The sequence below is a fragment of the Ctenocephalides felis genome, unplaced genomic scaffold (genome assembly GCF_003426905.1).
Source record: "Ctenocephalides felis isolate EL2017-DRISC unplaced genomic scaffold, ASM342690v1 CF-g0.4_SCAFFOLD_01170, whole genome shotgun sequence".
NCBI classification, from domain to species: Eukaryota; Metazoa; Arthropoda; class Insecta; order Siphonaptera; family Pulicidae; genus Ctenocephalides; species Ctenocephalides felis.
This window is the reverse complement of record NW_020537324.1, coordinates 29,011,204-29,035,159: the sequence shown is the minus strand read 5'-3', so window position 1 is coordinate 29,035,159 and position 23,956 is coordinate 29,011,204. Positions and strand designations below refer to the sequence as shown.

General features: G+C 28.7%; 2 protein-coding genes across 2 annotated transcripts in view; both read right to left on the bottom strand.

Annotated features, from left to right (window-relative positions):
* Positions 1 to 233: 233 nt before the first annotated feature.
* On the bottom strand, positions 234 to 6,338 carry LOC113367061 (gonadotropin-releasing hormone receptor-like). Its single transcript, XM_026608691.1, has 4 exons — positions 6,270 to 6,338; positions 4,100 to 4,303; positions 314 to 462; positions 234 to 258 (listed from the first exon to the last, which is right to left on the bottom strand). The coding sequence occupies exons 1-4, from the start codon at positions 6,336 to 6,338 to the stop codon at positions 234 to 236; spliced, it is 447 nt and encodes a 148-aa protein (XP_026464476.1).
* Positions 6,339 to 6,675: 337 nt separating this feature from the next.
* LOC113365785 (protein AATF) overlaps positions 6,676 to 23,956 on the bottom strand; it is a 106,720-nt gene continuing 89,439 nt past the window's right edge. Inside the window, exon 3 of the mRNA XM_026607328.1 lies at positions 6,676 to 6,949. The gene's annotated coding sequence lies outside the window, so the exon portion shown is untranslated. The remainder of the gene's footprint in view (positions 6,950 to 23,956) is intronic.

The following is a 23,956-nucleotide window of genomic DNA, read 5'->3' as shown; positions in this document are numbered from 1 at the left end:
TAATAAATTGTGACAGTGCATTCAATAGATTTTCGTGTGATGGACAGATGGACGAAATTTGTATAGATTCAAACTGAAAATACTTTACTATAATATTCTGTCAACCCAAAATATATTTAATTGGAAACTTATAAATAATATAAAAACGTATTACTGCACTCATGTGTAAATTACATGATACACATTCTCAATTGTTGAACAGAAGCATATACTTATTTATCTATGGACAGAAACTATGGACAGAAACATATAAAAAAGCTGTAATAAACCAAAAATTAATGAAATTTCAATTATATTAATCTTTTCTACTTACCTATCTACACTAATGCACACCAGTACAAAAGACGACAAGTACAATCCAAAAGTCCTGAAAAATGCCATCATCCTGCACATAAAGGCACCAGCCCTCCAGGACACTGTGCTGGCCCATGCTATTTCCAAAGGCATTATTAGAAAAGTCACCTGTAATTGAAAATAATTATATTTCAAATTTATTTAGTATTTAATAGTTTAAAGTTGGTTGTGATGATTATCTTAATATCTATTATTTATAATGAACGCTATTAGTTAAATGTTATATACATAAATAATAGTAATATTTGTACTAGAATTAATTAAAATAATTAATTCTAAGTAATAGTATTTTCATTTCATGTTCAATAAACTGATTTTTCATGAATTCTCTGCTATCCTTCAATGAAAATGTTTACGCCCACACAAAAACTCATACATGAATAGAAATAAAAAGATAAATGTCAATTTTAATAATAGAATCTTTACAGATATATTTGTACGGAGCAGCTTATATGCAAATCATTCCATTCTCAGAAAATTTAATATAATAAAATATACCTTTGTAGTTTGTGTGAGTAGGCAGTACAAAAAAATTAGAAAAAAAAATTGAAAACTCTTAGATCGCATTAATTGTAACTTCTAAAACACTATATATATATATATATATATATATATATATATATATTTATATATATGGCGGAATGAACACCATATGAAGTTGAAGGACGTCAATTGATGACAATGGCGGAATGAACACCATTGATGACAAAACTAAATTATATTGGGCTACGTTGATTCGGATCTGGCATCAAGCAAGCTATAACGATCTGATTGTTTTTATACGATCGAAGATTATTGTCGCGCTTTTTAAAACGATCGAAAATATTGTATCGAGTTTTTTGCCAACGAGCGTTTTCTCGTGAACGAAATTTAGATTTGATTTAATGTAATATCAACATCTTTATCAATTGAGACATTAATAAACAGTCATTATCGAGTTGAAATAAAATTATTGCGATTTCATTCAAGAATTAATTAATTAATAATATATGGCCCACTAGCGCCATAAAGGGCGGAGTGATCTGTAGCGACCTGTCAACACACGTCGCATTTTAACTTGACAGATGTTCATTATTTGAAGCTCATCATAGTGTCAGCTCAAAAACAAAAAGTTCAAGTGTCAGATCAGATCTCGTTTTTGTTTGCTCAATGTTCGAAATGCCAAAATTATAATTCTTAACTTTTTTCCTTTTTTTATTATAAATACTGAAATAACATCTACGTTTTTGTAAATGATCAATATAATCACACATAGTGTTATTACTATTGTCATAATAAACAATATTCGTAGTATAGAGAACACGAGTTTCTTTAGTGGTGACCGCGAACGTGAATTAATAGCACGCATATAGAAGGAAAGAAGGTAAGAAGATCAAGACACATTTAGAAGTAACAAATTTAGAAGTAAAAAAATAAATTGAAGTCTCATGAATTATTAAGAAAAGAATTTTTAAAAATAAATAATGAATATAAATGGCTCACAACCGCCATAACTCTAAGAACATTCTAATCCTACAACTGAGACTCCGGCCACGCACATCGAAAACAACAACACGTGCTCGATAAATCCCTCATTATCCTGGAAAATGAGTCGATTATAAGCACCACGGCAGAGGACAGGGAGCGTCAGCAAACAATTTGGCAACCGCCACATACACTCAACCGCTAACTCACCAGCGAAGGGCCACATACAATCAACCGCTAACTCACCAGCGAAGGGCCACATACAATCAACCGCTAACTCACCAGCGAAGGGCCACATACAATCAACCGCTAACTCACCAGCGAAGGGCCACATACACTCAACCGCTAACTCACCAGCGAAGTGTCAAATATACTCAGCCGCTAACTCACCAGCGAAGGGCCACATCTACTCAACCGCTAACTCACCAGCGAAGGGCCACGTAAGCAATCAACAAACTCAACAAGCCAACACGGCATTCAAAACGGCCACGGCCACGAACAAATAAAATTTATCACACAATCTCAACCAAAAGAAATTTACAAGGAAGTTCAAGATGGCACTCAGAGATGCGAAACAATCTTTTTCATTAGGGCGGAGTGATCTGTAGCGACCTGTCAACACACGTCGCATTTTAACTTGACAGATGTTCATTATTTGAAGCTCATCATAGTGTCAGCTCAAAAACAAAAAGTTCAAGTGTCAGATCAGATCTCGTTTTTGTTTGCTCAATGTTCGAAATGCCAAAATTATAATTCTTAACTTTTTTCCTTTTTTTATTATAAATACTGAAATAACATCTACGTTTTTGTAAATGATCAATATAATCACACATAGTGTTATTACTATTGTCATAATAAACAATATTCGTAGTATAGAGAACACGAGTTTCTTTATATATATATATATATATATATATATATATATATATATATATATATATATATATATATATATACGAGGTCTGTTCAAAAAGTTTTCGTAATTTTCGTTTTTTCAAAAAAATATTTATTTATTCGTCTACATTAATGTGGTCCCCTTCAAAGTAGTCCCCCCCAGATATAATACACTTATGCCAGCGTTTTTTCCAATTTTCGAAGCACCCTTGATATTCACTTTTTGATATGTCCTTGAGCACTCTCGGCGATTTTCTTCAATCGAGGAAAACCGCCGTCCTTTCATGGGTCTCTTCAACTTTGGGAATAGGAAAAAGTCACACGGAGCCATATCTGGTGAATTTTTGCACTTTGCAACACTTTATTTCATTTTTTACGCAAAATTTAATACAAATTCTTTGACTTTTTCAATTCTTCCATTGTAAAAATCGCCGAGGTCAGAAAAGCACGTCGAACCTTAGCGACTACCACAGACAAAGTAAACAGTGAATATAGCTGAAAATTTCATCATACTTTAGGGGCATGTATACCAACACAATAAAAAAAAATTTTGACAATCAGACACTCCAGACCCGCGAAATTTAATTATTAGTAATTCCGGGTACTTTTTGAACAGACCATGTATATGTATGATTGTTTCTTTTCCGAACAGTAAATCCAATAATAAAAACAATTTGTTTTTTGAAGATGTTTAATAACGACGTTTCGGAACTAGATACGTTCCATCATCAGGTTTATTCTGTCAAAGACAATGTTTTTTAAAACTATTGACTAACATTAGTTAATGATGGTTATTACAGATTATTTAGAAAAAAAATATAAAGGAATGGATTATGCACCAGTGTAAAGAGTAAAGAAAAGTAACTAAAAACGGTTTTATATAAAATTGAAAAGCAAGAATTATTTGCCTGTAATAATTTATATATCCATATCACTAATATTTTTTGTTAAAAACACTCGTTTTTTCCGAGAATATTTGTAAATGTTTTTGACTTCACAAGACTTTGTAACACACAGTAATGAAGTTCTGTCGGTCAGATGTAAGCAATATATACGGACTTAAGCAAAATAATTTTTTATGGCTCTTGTATTGGTAATTTACGTAATAAATTTCATTTAAACTGTAACCCCTAAACTTTAACTTTTAATAACATTTCTAAGACCACAATCGAAAATAATGTCAACATTGCCCCAAGTTGAATTCAAAACTTTCAACGGTTGTCAGCTTTGAAACATTTCTTTAAAAAAAAGCTCTAAAAAGTGGATTGGCAAAAACCATTAAAAACTTGCGCAAATAATCAGGATTGTATACTACTTATTAGTTTCATATTAAAAAAAGCAAGTATAAAACAAATACTTAAAATCAATTATTTTGATATTTGCTTACCAATAAATCAGCAATAGCTAAATGCATCAGCATGATATTGATCCTGGTAGGATTCCTTCGTCTTCTTCTAATGAGCAAAGCGAGGACTGTGACGTTACCAGTTGCAGAAATGACCAGTAATACGCTGTACACCGTTATGGAAAGCAGGTGGCCCTGGTTAAATCTCATATCTATGGGCAGCATAGATTCATTGAAACCGCTCACCTGAAATTTTAAATCATAGGAAAAATGTAATCAGTAATAATAAATATTATTTAATGATTTTGCTAAACTTATTTATAATAAATAATTAGTAAAATAATTTTATAAAAAATTGGTAGCTGCAAAGCAGCTCAACGTTTGCTCCTGAAATTTATAACAAGAGCTGCAAGGAGTTATTGAAATTAGGTAAATTCCGCAGTATCATAATAGACATTTTTTTAGTTTAATTAAAGTCTCATTGAGTAATTCGTTGTCTAAATTTCGAATATTGAGCGTAAATATATCTCCGTAAATTGAATCAATCGTATTAAAGGAGCTAGTTAGTTGTCCAGAACTAAATAATGAACCGAGTCTCCCGCACAACAGACCAATGTTATAGCAAGGCTATGTTATAAAAAACTTTCCATACTAATTCGTTCTAAATATTAACAAAAGCCGTTTTTCTCAGGTTGTCAAATAGAAAACCTAAACTAGAGACCGCACAAATGTCAAAACAACGATTTAAATAGCAGGGTCTTTCTGACCCAGCTTCATAACATACAAGTGACGTTGCAGTTTATGTGTAAAACGCCTGAATGCACAGAAAATACATGACATTTTGACGGTATTCAGTATGATTCAGTAACATAATGTATGAAAGTTGGAGCGTAACATGGCCTTGCCTTAACATTGATCTGTTGCGTAGCAGAATCGGCCCATAAACTTGTGCTTGTTGTTATAATTGGAGGAGATCGATAGCGTGTTGAAAAATTCCAAATTGTTTTTGATAAAAGATAATGTTACCAATAAATAAATCCATAGGACTGTTTATGATATTATGTTTCTGATAAAAGCTGCTGCTGGAGGCTTTACTGGGTAAAGAAAAAATTATACGTATTTCGAGTTTCTAAAGCTCATTCCCGATGAGAATCCTCAAAATTTGGAGTAATGAGTGAAAGTTGCTATTAAGGACTTAAGAATCCTTTAAGCCTTAGAATCTAGATGAGATGTCTTAACTTAGTAGCCTTTTCCAGAAGGCAAACCAACGGTTAAGCCTACCTCTATTTGATATATTTGCAGTATTGGAATTTCTCTTATACTATAATGACTTTTAATTTGATGCATCGATGCCGAAAAGGGCATATTTCTACATGGAAACATAATTCAGCCTATATTTTTAAGTACAAATCTATGTCATTACTACGTTACACCAGCCTGTCCAGAGCGGGTATCGAATCTGAAACTTTTGGTTGGAAGCTCTATTTACTAAGCCACAAAAAACATTGGTGCAACATTAGACATGTTCTAGTCAAAATTGGTGCTTGCGTGTTAGCAATGTAACCAGATTAATTTGAAATATTATTAATATTATGAAAATGTATAAATTTATAAAAGATAATTTCCATCTGTATAAAAATATATTAAAAATTATATAAATCTGATGCCAATGCCAAGTTGATTCCCGCAATATAAATACCAAGAAATTTTGACACTTGAGAAAAATGTTTATTTGGGTTTTGATATTATTTAAGATGAAATCGTTTTTAATAATATTATAAAATAAATATTTATTTTTATTTAAAACTTAATAATTCAGGTTCCGTCACATAAATTTCTGTATTTGATATAATATTATATTTCAGAGTCATGAAAAATGCTACTATCTCATAGTTGTATTAAATATTTATCGAATAATGGGGCACTACCAAATAGAGTAATAATCATTAAGATCATTGAGATGAGCACTAATCACATCCAGATATTAGTTTAACTGAATAATGTATTAAAAAAGCTATATAAACTATAAGAAAGTACAAATAAAGAAATCATGATCAACCTAACTGTGCAGAGGTGGGTTCAACCCACAATTTCAATTTCATTAGTATCTTATTAATTAGTCATTATATAATTATATTAAAACATATATTTCATGCTAAATAATAAATGCCAATAAAAATCATGTATAAATTATAAATATTAGTTATCTCACCTTAGACCAATGCTGCAGGTTTCTGTGATCCTCAACTTCCAGGTTGACATCCATCGGTATTTCCGTCATGTTTGACATTTATAAAAAATAATTTACTAATAAACGTGAAAACAGTTTGTGAAACTGAATACTGTTTATATTTTCACAAAGAATGGACACTCATTTTTAACCATTTCGTTTACACAATATATAAATATTTCCAAGTATATTTTATAACTTCGTCGAATATAAAAACTAAATTTTACCACAATTTAAATCCTAGTGCTGAATCAGGTACGTCACTAATAAATATTCCAACTAATTCCACAGCCTTACAAAATTCAAAAATCACAAATTGTTAATCAAAATTAATTTCACTTATATTAATATTTAAAATAAATATAGAATACTAGCAACTATCACAACCAAAATAATATTGTGCCCTTAACTTTGAATTTTTGAATTTTTGTTAACCAATCTTGATTGTCTTCCTTCTTGCAAAACTCTATGAATTGGCATGCATGCCGCTTAGTTATTTGCGTATATTTTTGCAAATGTCATAATTATGGTTCATATTCGCAGAAATTATTTTTAACATTTTTGTGTTCAGTAATAATGACGTTTTTTATAAAAAATATACACAATAAGAGAATGGTTATTTTGATCCTTAGAACTTCCTGAAGATTGGGGCACGCTGTATCCTGGAAAAGAAAATAATATATAAATAATATTTCAATTATAACTGAATAAAAAATGATAATATTTGAAATAACTAATATAATAATATAATACTGGACACTTATAAAAATATGTGTGTTTTTGGCCTCATATACTTTTAATCAGCTTATTATTTGATGTCAGCATATACATATAAACATACGTACATATATATGTGTGTATGTGTGTGTTGGTATTAAAATGGCATTGTTGTGTATTTTCGAAAAGCTCCTTTGTGTCACTTGTTAATATCAAAACATTTCGTGAGGCATTAAGTTATTATGTATTTTGCTTCAGACATGCTCACAGGACAGATTATATTTATGTATATATTATATTTATATATTAATTATACATAAATATATGAAAGTATATGTATGTCTAACGTATGTTCGTTTTAAAGTCTTTTAGGGGAAAGAACTAAAGACTAAACTTATGAAATTAAAGCTTTATTGAAAAAATTTTTTAAGCTTTATTGAAATTTAGACTGAAAAAAAATCATTAAATTAATTATAATTTTTGATAAAAATAAAACCGACACCAAACCATGATATTAGAATTTTATTAAAATTATACCTATGATGCATATGAAAAAATGCATTATTATAAAGACTGCACAAATATTATGATTAATAATTGGCAGCGCATTTGTTTATTAACTAAGTGCCAATAATAACAAATAACTAGTAGTGTATGGCATCGTGCCTTAAGGCAAATTGCTGGAACTTCCCGCAGCGTAACGAAATTTAAGGAATATTGAATGTTTTCAAATAAATTATTATAAATACTGTAACATTGTCTAATATTTATTTAGAAGAACTATATAAACTGAATTACAAATTTAAAATTATTTATTTAAAGTATGTAAGTGAGCTTTAGAACTTTAGCCAGAATTAAAATTAAAATCTGAATTATTTTCGATATACAAAAAAAATATTGACAAAAAAGTTGAAAAAAAAAATTTTTAAACATTTTTTTCCAAATTAATTATTTTGTAAAAACAAGCAGAATGTTTTTTGAATCATTCGAATCGGATGCTTAGTACTCTTAAAAACTGCAATTTTTTGTACATTTAGTTCTGTATCTTCAAAATAGCTGGACCTGCCTTTGCCAAAAACTAATCAACTATTCTCCTAATCATTACAAATTGAATGTTTTTTGAATCATTCTAATCCGTTACCCGTTTCTAACGGATACTCCATTCTCTCAAAAACTCGATTTCTATTTTCTGCACCCTTTGTTTCGTATCTCTGTAACAGCTGGACCTGCCTTTGCCAAAAACTAATCAGCACATCTCCCAAACAATAGAAAACACACACACATCCCTTTCCTCTGAGGTATGCCAAAATGTTCAGAAACCTTCAAAACGTCGAGAAATGCAAAAATTTTCATTTTCGATTTTCGACCCATTTCTATAACTACCCTACGGGAAGTTAAAAATAAATTTTATATTATTTAAAGTTTTGATCAGCTAAACTAAACTAAATGTATTATTATGTAAATTTTATGACAAAAATTGCTGTTTACTATGAGCTTTTTCATACAAAGTATGAATTTCATACAAACGCAAGCATTATTTGGTCTGTAATTATTTTATGAGCTAAAATGATAATTATAAAATTAGACAATTTATCAAAATATTATAGCTAAATTTATCTTGATTAAATATAATTTCATTTAATAAAAATAACATATAAAACTATGACGTATACATGACATTAGAATTTAAAGTTATGCCTTTGCAAGTGAAAAAAATGCATTATTATGAAGACTGAACAAATATTAGGATTCACATTTGGCCACGTACTTGTTTATTAATTAAGTGCCAATTTGAACAGCTAAAAAATTCAATTTGTAAATTATAAAGATTTTAACTAAATTTATTATGTAAAAATGATGACAAATATAGCTCTTAACTATGGGCTTTTTCATACAAAGTACCAAAAGCAATATTTAATCTGTAATTTTTTCAAGAGCTAAAATAATGATTATAGAATTAGACAATTTATCAAAATCTATTTTTCGAAATATATAGCTTTATTTTTCAAAGGCTACCTTATAGTTATAAATTAGAATATATTTGATAGGTACTATATTTGTATATTGAATACCAAAAAATAAATAAAACGGTTTATAGAGCATATTTATCACAGCTAGTTTTCTGGTATCAGCTATTGTGCAACAAAAAATATATCTACCCATTATATATATATATATATATATATATATATAAAGTTGAAATTATATTTTTATATCTAAAGAAAATAAGATGATGTCTCCATTTTCCAATGAAAACAGTTCAGAATGAACGCTGAGACGACAAAGAAAATCTTCAGTCAATTGAAACATAATAACACAACTCGAGTAATTGCATTTTTTATTAATTTTACTGGCGCAAGTCCTTGTGAACTCAAGACAAATTTCTAACCCAAATATTAATTTTATGTCTCTTATTCTTTTCCATTTTCGTCAGTAATAAAAACCAAATATGCGGAAATGTAAAAATAAACAATTTATTCAATAACATCATTTAAATAGACTATATTTGTGTCAAGTATATATCGACATAATGTAAAATTATTTATGTAAAACGCACATTAAGAAAAACCATTATTGGATTATTTATAAATAAAAAAATTAATTACTATTAGGGTCCAAACTAACACCCCGTAGCGGCTTGGCGTTAAGATCTGGGACATCCTATATGTAATTCATATACAAAGGTGAACCATTGGGTTTCCGTCTAAAAACCACTATAGAATTAACAAATTAATTATTCTATGTCCTCTTTAAAACTGATTGTGATGAAAAAAAATCACAGTGCCTGTGTCACAATAACAATTAGCATTGAGATGTTTAAATTCAATCTACATGTGACGATTTAACAGAGAATCCACGACTTGCATTTTAATGCTATTTTTCATAAATTTCAATATTATTCTTGAATAATATTTTAAATACTAGTTCACGATCATAATCAAATTAATAATTCTAAATTGTTTGACGAAAAGCAACATTAAAAAATCCCTTTACCGTTTCACCAAAAATATTTTTTACCAAGGCAATAAAAATGACGGTCGGCATTTTTCTTATATAAAACAGCTTAATGTAATTGGTACAAAAAAGGTTGATCGCAAAGAAATTTTGTGTCTGGGATGAGATTTCAAGATGGAATTTTTATGTAATTATACGTTCAATAAGTCTCGGGAGGAATTATACTCGAAGCAATAAGACGGAGCATTTTCGAGTATAATAGAAAATCAGTTCGGAGACATTTCTTTATATAATATTCCTTTGAAATATCAAATCGTTTAGATCACTACATTTTCATTGAAATACGAGGTAAAAAAATTATTTGTTTGCACAAATGATTAATGTCTGGAAAATGTAAAAAATTCAATTTATTTCTAACTATATAACTAGTGTTTTTTATTTCGATCAGTTCGGCGAGATTTCTTTATGTAATATTTCTTTGAAAAGTTAAAACGTTTAGGTCATTACATTTTCAATGAAGCAAAAAATAAAAAACTTTTGCTCAATTAATTAATGTCTGAAAAATATAAAAAATCATATATTTCAATCTACGAAAATAGTATTTTTTATTAGAAACCATTTATATACGTGGTTATAATTATTTTAGACACAGTACCTATTGAAAATGACCGATTTTGTATAATTCTATATTATGATTGTTTGTATTTTTCATAAATATAGAGTTCCGGGCCAATATACAATTATACCTAAATAAATTTATCTTAAATACTCAAGATTAGTTCTACTTTAATGTTTTAGAACTTTTTGTAAAATTTTTGAATTTTATTGACAAACAAAAAATTTTGTGCCTATAATAAGTTGTACAAAATATTTATGATCAAAAATAAGAATATTACACACAATCATCAAATTATTAGATTTTCGGAAATTTTGTAACGATTTTTCTCAAAACTTTTTAATTGGTAATAATCCTTTTACAAAATTAACACGCAAGATTTAAATTATATTCATTATATCGTATTTATCAAAGTTATACAGAAACTAAAAAAATATATCACAACAAATAACACGTATCAAACAAACAACTATATCCCAGCTACTTCACCATTGTAGAAAAGCGTTGTTTTTTGCTATTTTTCAAAAATTTGTCAGCTGCTCCTTTTTACCCCATAGGCGAGATAAAATATATAATAAGATGGCAAGAGGTCAACAAACAGGACTCAATATAGTATTAATTTAATAAATCTCATTTTTAATTTTTATGGGATTTTACGAAATAACAGCTACATTATTCTACCAAAGCCAATAAATTTCATGGCTACATTTTATAATACAGAGATAATACTGTATATAACCTTGATCTGATATTTCGACAAAAACATTCGTCGGCATGTTGGAATAACTATTTTTTTTAATCGATATATTTTAAAATTGCATTCTCTAACTTAATTTACATTTTTATTTACCATTTCTTATTGTTTACATCTTTGCCAATATAAGGGTTCAGTTGGTCCTGTTTACACCACCCGCGTATAAGCTTTTATAGAAGCTATATTAGAAAAAATGTTGATTCTAACTTAAAATTAATGATACATCTTATGCAACAATTAAATAACGTATACTTAAAAATTATATAAAAGTCTTGAAAACTAAACGACAGTGATCTCAACCTAGAAAACTTACAACGAAAGAAAATACTTTTGTTATGTATTTTCAAATATTACCGTTTCTCTCCCAATAGCAACGTCGTAAAAATCAAAGTAATGGCTGGTTATACTTCATTTTTCTGCCCTCTACTTTCAAATATTGTTGTTAAAAAATTCCTAATTTTACATGTTTTTTAAGATATCAGTTGTGGATCTTTTTACCCGCCATTAAATACCAATAAATAGTAAAATTTGGGATTTTTTCAATACATTTCGAAACTGTTTAAATTTTTTAAAATAATGAATCTTTGAAAGTATGTAAAATTTTTGATAAAAATAAGTAGTCTCTTCGCAATAGGCAAAGTTCCAGCATTTTATCTAAAAGTTCACATTATTAGTTTATAAATGCTTCATAACGAAATCCTTCTGTCTTTCAACTTTTGAATATTCTGACTAAGGAATTCAATCCTAGGTGTTTGTAAATAAACTTATTATGTTATGCACGTGTAAAGGACGCTATAACGAGTGATTAGCATGTGTATGCCTCACTAACAGTTCCTATAGAAAAGCGGACCGTTCGTTCATTAAAGCAATGTCCAATCGTTCCGAAAGCCATCAAAATGCGGATATGTTGAATATGTATATATCCCATGAGAGTGATTGTATATCCTATATATGTACAAAAAGGTCAATGTTATCTATGGAACCGATTAGGCGAGTGAGAGTATTTTTGATTCTGCGAACTGGTGACTGGTGACTGGCGACTGGTGAGTGGTGACTAGTACTAGTGACACCTCGACATGAAGAGATCGATTCAAATTATCACCCAGCACGGTTTTATTCCATTCAGGGATGGACTTGGGGCGAGAAAATTTATTATTATCAAAACTGTTTCGCAATTACAAATCAAGATGCGTACTGAAATAAGTAAAATATTCCATTCGCCTGGAAGAATTTTAACATAACTCCACAGTCGCAGTTTTCAGGTTGCAATAATCATTAATCGGAATATACAACTTGCTTTTTGATTTACTGCTATAACCTTTGTTAATTTGTATAAATTGTTGGATTAAATTTGTATGAATTCTGATATTAATGAGCCTTAGAAGCCTTTTTAGTAACTAAGGTGACCAGTATTTCAACATAACTACCTAGAGTCATATTTTTATGTTATAATAACAAATAATTTTTATCACGATTTGCTTTCTTAATCTATAGCTTTGATAGACCTTGTTAATTTGTATAAATTGTTGGATTGAATTAGTATGGATTCTGATATACTAAGCCTTATTACCTAAGGTGACCAGAATTTCAACGGTTTCAACTACAGTCATATTTTACGTTATAATAATCATAATTTTTATCATAACTTGCTTTCCTAATTTATTGCTTTGATAGACCTTGTTAATCTGTATAAATTGTTGGATTATATTTGTATGAATTCTGATATACAAAGCCTTAGTAACTAAGGTGACTATGCATCCCTGTTTGGCATGTAGATCTTACACCCAAGTTATTACGAGTTTTGAACATTATGGGTTTAAATTGAATATTTGCAATTCTTTAATAATTAAATTACAACTACTCATCAAATATCTGAAAATGAGTATGCACAGGTATATAAAACTTTACCTTATAAAAGAGAAATTTTCCGAATACAAAATTCCAAAGGGTGGTCAAAATAGCTTCTCACATTATTTCGAACTCTTATTGTAAATTTTACAATAATTAACACAAATAGTAAAAATAAAATTTTTGACTAACTGGCACAAGTGGTACAGATAATCTTTAAGATAATATTGAAAAAAAATTAAACTAAATTTTATACAATTTTAAAAAGTACTTAGTATTTTTATTGCATTCTTAAGTAGTTCATTATTGTTATTTCAAAATCATATTGAAATTATTTGCTATACCTCCCCCTCCCCACGTCCCGGATTAGATTAACTAAAAATTACCCAGTTTTGACCAAAAAATATGGTCACTTTAGATATACGAATTTTTAGAAGTTGATCAAATTTTTGTTGCTGCTTTCTTTGTAATTTAACTTTGACTTGTTCTAGATGACTATGTGCCCTCTAAATTTTTGCAGATAAATACTATACAACTCCAACCAAAAATGGTCCATTTTCATCATCCGACATTAACTAGTTCTTCACATTTTAATTCATTGATTGTAATATTCCACCCATCATTAAAATCTCTTAACCTTGTATTATACCATTAATTTTCTATTAATCTTCATGTGGATTATGAAGATCATGTTGAAATGTTACTTTTCCAGAAACGCATAAGATTATTATTTTTAAAAAAAGTTATGAAAAATTCAAACTTGTGAACATTAACCTTATTATAATAGTAATCAATAAGTTATATTTGCTCCTTTATTTGCTATTAACTGTGTCTTTTGAAAATGGGAAATTGATGTGTATTACATAATTTTATTCAAATAAAATTTTGTTTTTTTTTTTAATTTTTTACTGCTAAGTATAAACAGTTTGCACGCAACTCGGATTTTGAACCCAACACCTTGTGGTTGTAACTTTGAACTCCTACACCATGTTACCAGAAATTAAAATATTGAAAGTTTATATTTACACTAAAAATGTTCATAACTATTAATATAATTAATATTGTTATCGACAATTTAGTTAACAATTTATCACTTCTAATTTATTTATGTAGAATTTTATTGTAGTTTATTCAGTTAAGAATTTTGTTCAATAAAATTAAACGAGTTATTATGTAATATGTAGATTATGTAAAACCCCATTCGTAATCCCTAGAAATACAACCTTGGCTAAAAAACTGCTTCATTATTTACTCGTTTATTCATTTTTTATTTAATTTGATCTGATGTTCAATTTACGCTTAAAATTAAATTGTTTTTTTTTTAATTTATAACGTTGAAGTAATAAAATTTCAAATCCTAAATACAATTATAACCAGTTTTTTTAATGTTTCTTTCAAGATTTGAGTTGCATTTTAATTTTATGAAATAAAAAAATACTCTTAGAATAAGAAACTTAATTAATTTTATAGGGTTGTATATTTATGGTATAGCGCTCGCCTCATATAAATTATCTTTTACCTTCAGTATCTTCTTTATATAATATACAAAGTCTTTTCGTTCGCAATTCCCAAAGGTCTCCAATAAAAAAAAATTTGGGTTAATTAAACAAAGATTTAGATTTATTAAAATTAAATTAAGGTTAAGACTATGAGTCTCAATCTAATATAAATTTAAGAGATAAATAAAAAGTCATAACAAAATTTAACGATAAGATAAATGTAACACGTATATACAAAACCATTTAATCTTTCCTTCGATCAAGAGTGATATCTTTACATTTCTTTTTTCATTTTATATTATTATTTTTTAAAATACTGCTGAGTATGTTCCTAGAGCTTTCTTTCTGTGTACTAAAGCACACGTGTATGATGATATTTCTGAAACCCGATCGTACTAAACCACTTATATGATAAAATAAAATGAAATCAAATTGTCTGCGCGTGAAACAGAAAGAGTAATACCATATCAATAAAAATTTATTTCTAGATTCAGCTGTAAAATATACACTCAGAAACACATGGTTATATGTACACACGTATATACATACATATCAGCATATATTTAATTTGAAGTTTAAGTTTTTCTAGATAGATAGAATTATTTATTGTTATATTTATCTAATCTAAAATGCCTCAGTTTTTTTTCTTTTAAAAAGTGTTATCAAGTATAATTCGTAGTAGACGATGAAGAAAAGACATCCTATATCCTCAAAACGTCGATAAAATAATTTATGAAAAATTCAATTTAAAATAATCATAATTTCGTCAAAGCTCTAGGTTGCACTTGAAAGCTTTAGGTTGTACTTGAAAGCTCATAATTTCCAGACAACGTAAACTATTATTTTTTTCTAAATTTGTTAAGGACGGCTAGGACCATACTATCACCCTGTTTCGGTTTAACCTCAAAGTCTGTGGGACACCCTGCATATGATTTTGTTCAAGAACGACAGCAATTGTAAAAACTTAAAAATTTGATCATTAAAAATTATATAAATCCATACGTTACAGTCACTAAACTAAAAACATTTACAAATTCAAACAAGCAATTATTAATTCTAATAATTATTAATTATTAATATATGTGGCTACAGCAATTAAAAGTTATTACTATAAATATTTTATATACTAAAAGTTGAACTACATGAATGTGACTGACATCGTAATTAGTACAAATTAAATAAAAATACAAATATATATGTATGTTGTTAGAGTTCAAAAACTGACTTTCAGTAATCGTAATTATAATTTTTAATTGCTAAATTTTTTAATTAGTGTCGTACCTGAACTAAATCATCTATAATATATATATATATATATATATATATATACGAGGTCTGTTCAAAAAGTTTTCGTAATTTTCGTTTTTTCAAAAAAATATTTATTTATTCGTCTACATTAATGTGGTCCCCTTCAAAGTAGTCCCCCCCAGATATAATACACTTATGCCAGCGTTTTTTCCAATTTTCGAAGCACCCTTGATATTCACTTTTTGATATGTCCTTGAGCACTCTCGGCGATTTTCTTCAATCGAGGAAAACCGCCGTCCTTTCATGGGTCTCTTCAACTTTGGGAATAGGAAAAAGTCACACGGAGCCATATCTGGTGAATTTTTGCACTTTGCAACACTTTATTTCATTTTTTACGCAAAATTTAATACAAATTCTTTGACTTTTTCAATTCTTCCATTGTAAAAATCGCCGAGCTCAGAAAAACACGTCGAACCTTAGCGACTACCACAGAAAAAGTAAACAGTGAATATAGCTGAAAATTTCATCATACTTTAGGGGCATGTATACCAACACAATAAAAAAAAAAATTTGACAATCAGACACTCCAGACCCGCGAAATTTAATTATTAGTAATTCCGGGTACTTTTTGAACAGACCATGTATATATATATATATATATATATATATATATATATATATATATATATTATATAAAAATAAGTCGTGTTTTCCTTCCTGACGATGTAACTCCAAAACGCACGAACCGATTTCGAAGATTTTGCATTCGTTGGAAAGGTCTCGGACTCCGTGAGGTTTACAGCAAAGAAAATTGAAGACAGATTTGAACAGAAAAGCGGAAAACACTTTTTCCTTTTTCACATACAGCGTCATCTCTGATACTTAGCATGTACTACAAACTAATATTTTTTGTTTCACTGCTACTCATTTGTTTGACAGCTACTCATTTCACAGCATACTCTCTGCTCGGTTAATTTCATGTGACAAACCGGCATTGTGTTCATTGTGAAATGTGAAAATGTAAAAAAATAAGTTATTCGTTTACTAACATTTCAATTGGAAACCATCAAATCAATCACGTGTATTGTGCAAATTTTCAATCAATTTCAACAGCAGGCAATTTTTTTCTTCATCTTTTGATCACCAAACAAAATGTTACATAAAGTGAAACCATTTGGTGGTGAAACGGAGTTCGCCCGCTTTGCTAGTATTTATATATATATATATATATATTAGGTTGTCAAATATCTCCCTTCCGCTTTTTTTCTATTGGTTTATAATACAAAAAGGCGGAGGGAGATATTGACAACCTAATATATATATATATATATATATATTGAGGTTGAATTGAATTTTGCGAAGGACCGATTGATACTTTGATTTTGTAACTAGTATATTTATTTTACTTTAATTACATAATATCGTATTTATATAATTTAATATGGTTTTATTCCGTGTGAATATTTGAGTTTTATTTTATAATAAATCGATGATGATTTAATATATCAAATATCAAATAGTGTGTATATATATATATATGTGTGTGTGTGTGTGTGTGTTTACAGGGTGCCCCAGACCTTGACGTCAAGTCCAAACAGGGTGACAGTATTGACCTTAACCGTCCAGGAAAAAAATTATCTGGCGTTGTTTGAAAATTTCGAGCTTTCAAGTGCAATTAGTCAACTTAGAGCTTTGGTGAAATTATGATCAATTTTCGGATATTATGGTTAATTTTCCATATTTTTTATTGAACTTTGGAGCCATAATTCTAAATAACATTTATAAAAGCATCACAATAATTGAAGAATGGTCATAATTTCACCAAAGCTCCGAGTTGCAATTAAAAGCTCGTAATTCCCAAATAACGTGAGATTATTTTTTTCTAATTTTTTTCAAGACAGTCAAGGTCTGGAACACTATGTATATATATATATATATATATATATATATATATATGTGTGTGTGTGTTAATGTTTAGCAACTTCATATTATATAACAACGAAACTAGTATTTTCAAGTTTCTTGTTTACTGAATAAAAACAATATGAAATTATTTTTGTTGTATCCAGTTGAGTGGCAGAATCCTAAATCCTCAGAACGTATGTGTTTACAATTTCATATTTCCTTATTCATCTCCGTATTATTCTTATTATGGTAAATTCATTTGACCTTTGTCTTATTGTTGTTCCATATATTGATCTGTTATCGATATATATATATATATATATATATATATATATATATATATATATGATGTGAAATCATCCTATCACAGTAAGATACATATTCACAAAAGCTGCATGGTTGATATATTTTAGCCATTGGCAATTTGTGAAAAGATTTCTGAAGTTTTTTATTTTAAGAATGATTAAAACAATTCCCAATGTTCTATGGGCAGTTGTATAATGTATTTGCAACTACCTACAGCTTTATTCGAAGGCAACCCAAAGGTTCTTTCTCTTTGTGGTGAAGCAATATATTCTTCTAATAGTGATATATATTTCCCGAATAGCTATTTTGACTAGGACACATATTTGAATTTATATTTTGAGTGAAATTAGGCTTAGTAGATCAGGGCGAGATTTGAATCCGCAATCTTGTAGTTGCAATGTTGAGTCTCCTAACCAGCAAAATAATATGCCTCGTCGGAATACTAGAAACTAACTTTTTTTGAATAATATTTTTCAATTTCAAAATACGGTTTTCAAAAATAATATCAGTGTCGAGCCATTGGATCTTATTGGTATATTTCTATTTAACGTCTGATAGATAATCATATAATAAAATTAATCAAACAAATGATTTAAAAACCAAATGATCGTTGATTTTGTATATTTCATATATTCACTGAAAGATCTGATTCTTAATAAAATGAATTACTTGCATTAGAATATGTTTAGGTTTTTGCCAGAAAATCCGATTCTTTGATTTTGTGTTTTCTCGGCATTTCAAGTCATTCTAAATTGTTCGACACAACAATTGGAAATAACATCTGTTCTCGTAAAATTAATTAATTTTTTAAATAATGGGCTTAAGACATATAATATCCTTTCGTATTTCTTTGAAACTTTCGAAATAAACCTGATTATTGGAAATTTCAATTAAAAATTGCATTGATTGATCAATAAACTATGGTCGAAGTAAACAGTTGAAAGTTTTATAGTAAAAGTCTTAGAAGTTGCTCAATCACATTTCTTATTTATTAAGACGATTACTTGCGGAAGTTCATACAACTTTCTTCAAAGCAAAATTCCACTTACACCTAGCTCAAATTAAATTTGTAAAAGTACGCTACTATTTATACACAATATCATTAACAAAATTGTACAAAAAGTGTGCTATTTAAATACATATTAATAATTTACTTAATTTTTGTTAAACTCAATCATTTTTGCAATATCTTTAATTATTATACATAGTATAGATTACTAAGTTAAAATAGTTACTAAGTTAGTATAGTACTTATTGTTAGTATTACTGAGTACTTCAATATCAAATAAGGTGCAATTTTTTACAGCACAAGTTTTATATCAAGTAATATCATATACTGGATTTTAATATTTTCTTACCGAGTATTGTAGAAACCTCACATTTGAAAATTTAATAAAATTTTAATACAAAATCCAACAGTAAGTGAATATGAAAAACCCTTTGATATATTTCTGAATTCAACTATTGAATTTTATCAGAAACACGTGTATATAATATTTCGTTCATGTGATACGTGTGGAGAGAAAATTTATATGTTCCTATGCGATTTTAGATATACGAAATTCTATCATATATTATTCCTTTGTAAAATTTATGCTAATTGCGTCCTTATAGATATTATCTACTAAATTTTAAGTAAAATTTAATTTCCTTTTTAATATTTTAATCAAATGCAAACTAAGAAACAATGGATGAATTCTCAAATGTAAATATAAAACTTTGCAAAATAAGAAAAAATTTGGAGTTTCAGAAAGTCTGATTAAAACTTTTGAAATGATTCTACAGTAGAGACAGAGTTCAAAAAATCGATATTACGATATTATTATCCAATGACAGAAATCCTGATTTTTTTAAATTTTGTATAGATCTATCGCGCCTTATGTAAGTTATTTTTAGTCTAAAAACTCTTTAGATAATATTATTTGATTAATAAAATTTAATATATACATTTATATAATATTTCTTTTATTATAGAAATGATATATCCTAATATAATGGGTTTTTAATCACACTGTGTGCGACAATTACCTACATATATAGCTTTCGTTTGAGTGTAGGTTTTTATAAGTTATGATGTCATGTTTCCCAAAAAATTGGATAAAAATAAATTTCTAAATAAAATATATGAAATGCCCTCAATATTATATTTAGACCAGTTTTCACAAGGCAAGGCACTGAAGCATTTTTCAGGCGTTTGAATTTATCTTATATTATCTTTGAAAATGTATGCTATCGCATTGTGGAAGGCTCAAATTTTATGGATTTTTCGCTATTTTCTTCTACTGGAGCCATTAGTCTGACCAGGGCGAGGGTTCAAAAACCGCTGAGGTTTGTTGAAACCCCGTGTAAACTTAGGTATTAGGCTAAACTGTATTCGAGAAGAGTAAAATAACTTTTCACGTGCCTCAAAACTTATTCAATTTTAAATTTCGAAAAATTCGTATCATTTAAAAACATTTTACTCACAATAGTTCAAATGCTTGCCGTACGCGAACCTACAATGTGCAAGTTCAAATGAACTTTTGTGTAAAATGTATTAGCAAAAATCATGTCATTTTAAGGTTTTTTATTTTTTACTCAAATTTTCCAATAATAAAATAATTCAAGGTTTTACCATTTTGCAATCCTGATTGAATACATGAACTTTTGACGAAATTTGCCATTTTTTGTGTTCCTAAAATTGTTATTCACGGTTACGGTTTCAAAATTTAAATGAACAAAATTAATAAAACTTAACCACAATTACCAAAAAAATGGTCATAATTTTACCAAGCTCTAGATTGCACTTAAAAGCTCATAATTTCCAACAACGTGAGATATTTTTTTTAACTTACAGTAGGGTCGGTTATAGTAATCGCAAAAAAATCGAAAATAAAATTTTTGCATTCTTCACGTTTTTAAAATTTCTGAACATTTTGACATACTTTAGAAAAAATGAATGTATGTGTGTGTGTGTGTGTGTGTGTTTTGGATACAATTTTCGTCCAGGATTTCGGGTGCTCGATTCGAAAGTATTCGATTCCTATTGATGAGAAGACGGGCTGATAAGTTTTTGGTGGAGACAGGTCTAGCCGTTTCGAAAATACCCGGCAAAAAGTGCCAAAAACGGTAATTCAGTTGTTGGAGCGAAGTATCCGATATGAATGATTCAAAAACAAGTAAGTAATCAAGTTTACTTGAATTAATTGAATGAATTATTGATGAAATTTTGGTAAGGCGGTCTACTGGTTTCGGAGATACGGAGAAAAAAAAAAGTGATAATAAAGATATTTGGCGCTCAAAATGAACATTTGACGTATTCACATTATATTATCAGATATTTGATAAAAGTTTTTAAAAATGAGTACTAATTTTATAACAATTGTTGGGTTCCGTATCAAGATTATTAATTTTTAATGTTTACTTATACAGATCGAACAAATTTCAAAATTTTCAGATTTTATTTTTCAAAATTTAAAAAATACACAAGTTGTATACCTCAAATATGGGTTTCTTTAAAATTCAGTTTGAGAATGTATATATTTCAAATGCGTTATTCTTATCATAAGAAATATATCTCAGATGGATTATTCGGCACCTCCTGCTCACGCGAAAATGAAATATATAATGATTATAATCAACTATTAGAAAATGTTTAAAACAATTGTTATATAATCATTGATCTATAATTATTGATTACTGTTTTTTTCCCCTTGAATATTAAATTCACGGGATGTAGGTACCAGCAATTTGCCTTAATGCACGATGCCATGCACCACTAGTTCTATTTTTTTTTAGCACAGTTAACGTCAATACTATCACTTCGTTTCGGCTTGACGTCGAGATCTGTGACACCCTATAATATAATCTGTAATTAACTATCATTTATCATTTCAATATAAAGAAGGATACAAACGTGAAAGAATTGCAAGTGAAAAAGATCGTGTCGCAGTTTCCAAAGTTTGTAATATATGATTACCATAATTAACTTCCCGTAGGGTAAGTTATAGTAATCGCAAAAAATCGAAAATGAAAAATTTTTATATATCTTTACGTTTCAGAGGTTTCTTAACATTTTGGCATACCTTAGAAAAAATGGATGTATGTGTGTGTGAGTGTGTTGTGTGTGTGTATGTGTGTGTGTGTGTGTGGTGTATGTATGTATTTATGTACGTGTGTGTATGTATGTGCGGATACAAATTTTCGTCGACGATTTCGGGAACACGGATCAACCGATTTGAATAATTCAAAAAAACATTCGATTCGTATTGATAAGGAGACGTGCTGATTAGTTTTTGGCGAAGGCAGGTCCAGCCGTTCCAAAGATACGGGGCAAAAAGTGCCGAAAACGGTAACTCAGTTTTTAAGAGAACGGAGCGTCCGATTTAATAATTCAAAAAACATTTGTATTGACAAGATGAAGAATTGATCAAATTTTCATGAGGGCAGGTCTAGCGGTTTCGGAGATCTCTAACGAAAAAAAAGTAAAAAATAAAGCCATTTGGCGGTCAAAAATGATTATTAGACATATGCACATCAAATCATCAGATATTTTATAGAGATTTTAACAATAAGTATAAATTTTGTTTGCATTCCTATGGGTTCCGTACCAATATTTATTCGTTAGACGGCGACGCGCCGCTTACGCGCTTTGACATTTTGTCTCTATGCATTTAAAGCAGTTACGATTGCTTTGAAAAAAGATCTTCCAAAAATATGCCAAAATAAAGAAGAAAACATTATTTTTTTCCCAAAAAAAAAATTAAAAAGAAAAAAAAGATTAGATTTTTTTTTGAAAAAAATTTTTTTTCAAAAAAAGTAATTTTTTGTTTAATTTATAGTTTCTCAAAAATCTTATTTTTTCGAAGTAAATTTGTTTTAAAAATGTCAATCGTTTTAAAAAAATAATAATTTTTGGTACGGGAAGTTCCAGCAATTTGCCTTAAGGCACGATGCCTTAATTGCCTTAAGACAGAATTTCCACTTACAGCTAGTTTTCCATTATCATCTGAAGAAAAAGTCGTAGATGCAGTGTTTAGAGGGTTTCCTAAAGTATTATGTACAAAAGAAAGCACACGTCTTATATAAACCGCAGCTGGGGCGTCTGACTGATATGCTTTCAGCTCGCTACGTGCTTTTGTCACGTTTTTTCAACTAAACTCTCTTTAGCAAAAATAATAAGAAGATCGTCATCACGTTCTCGAGATCGGAAAGTCCTGATGCAAAATAATCTTATAAACTTAGATGGCGAAAAACTCTTCAAAACTTTAGTACACAAGTCACATTGTTTCGGAACAAGCAACTGGTCAACACCGAATAAACCCACCTAAGCCACTAAAAAGCAAAATTCAGAAAAAAATAATAGACAAATGGTAATAATAGACAAATTAATAGACAAATTCCATTAAAATGTAGATAAGATTTCAGCAATTTTCTATGAGCAAAACATTATATATCTTCTGCAATAATAATAAAAATATTCAAAACAAAATTACAAAAAATTAAATTCTATCGGTTAAAATGCCGTGATCTGGTATTTGAGCTATGTCTTTCCACCAGAAAATTATAGGTTGGATTCATCCCATAGACAGACTACTGTCAAGCAGTAGGGACATCAGTTTTTGCGAAAAAAGTATTACAGATTATATAGAATAATCATTAAATAGAGATAGACCAACTGTTGAGCAGTTAAAAATAGACGAAGTTGAGTGGAATTGTGACAGAATTGTAGTATCTGTAAGTTCTAATCGAATCCGAATAAATAAATAAATGAAAATTGAAAAAGGATTGAGAACTAATTAAAGATCAATTAGGAAAACTGAATAAATTGGTCACAATATCA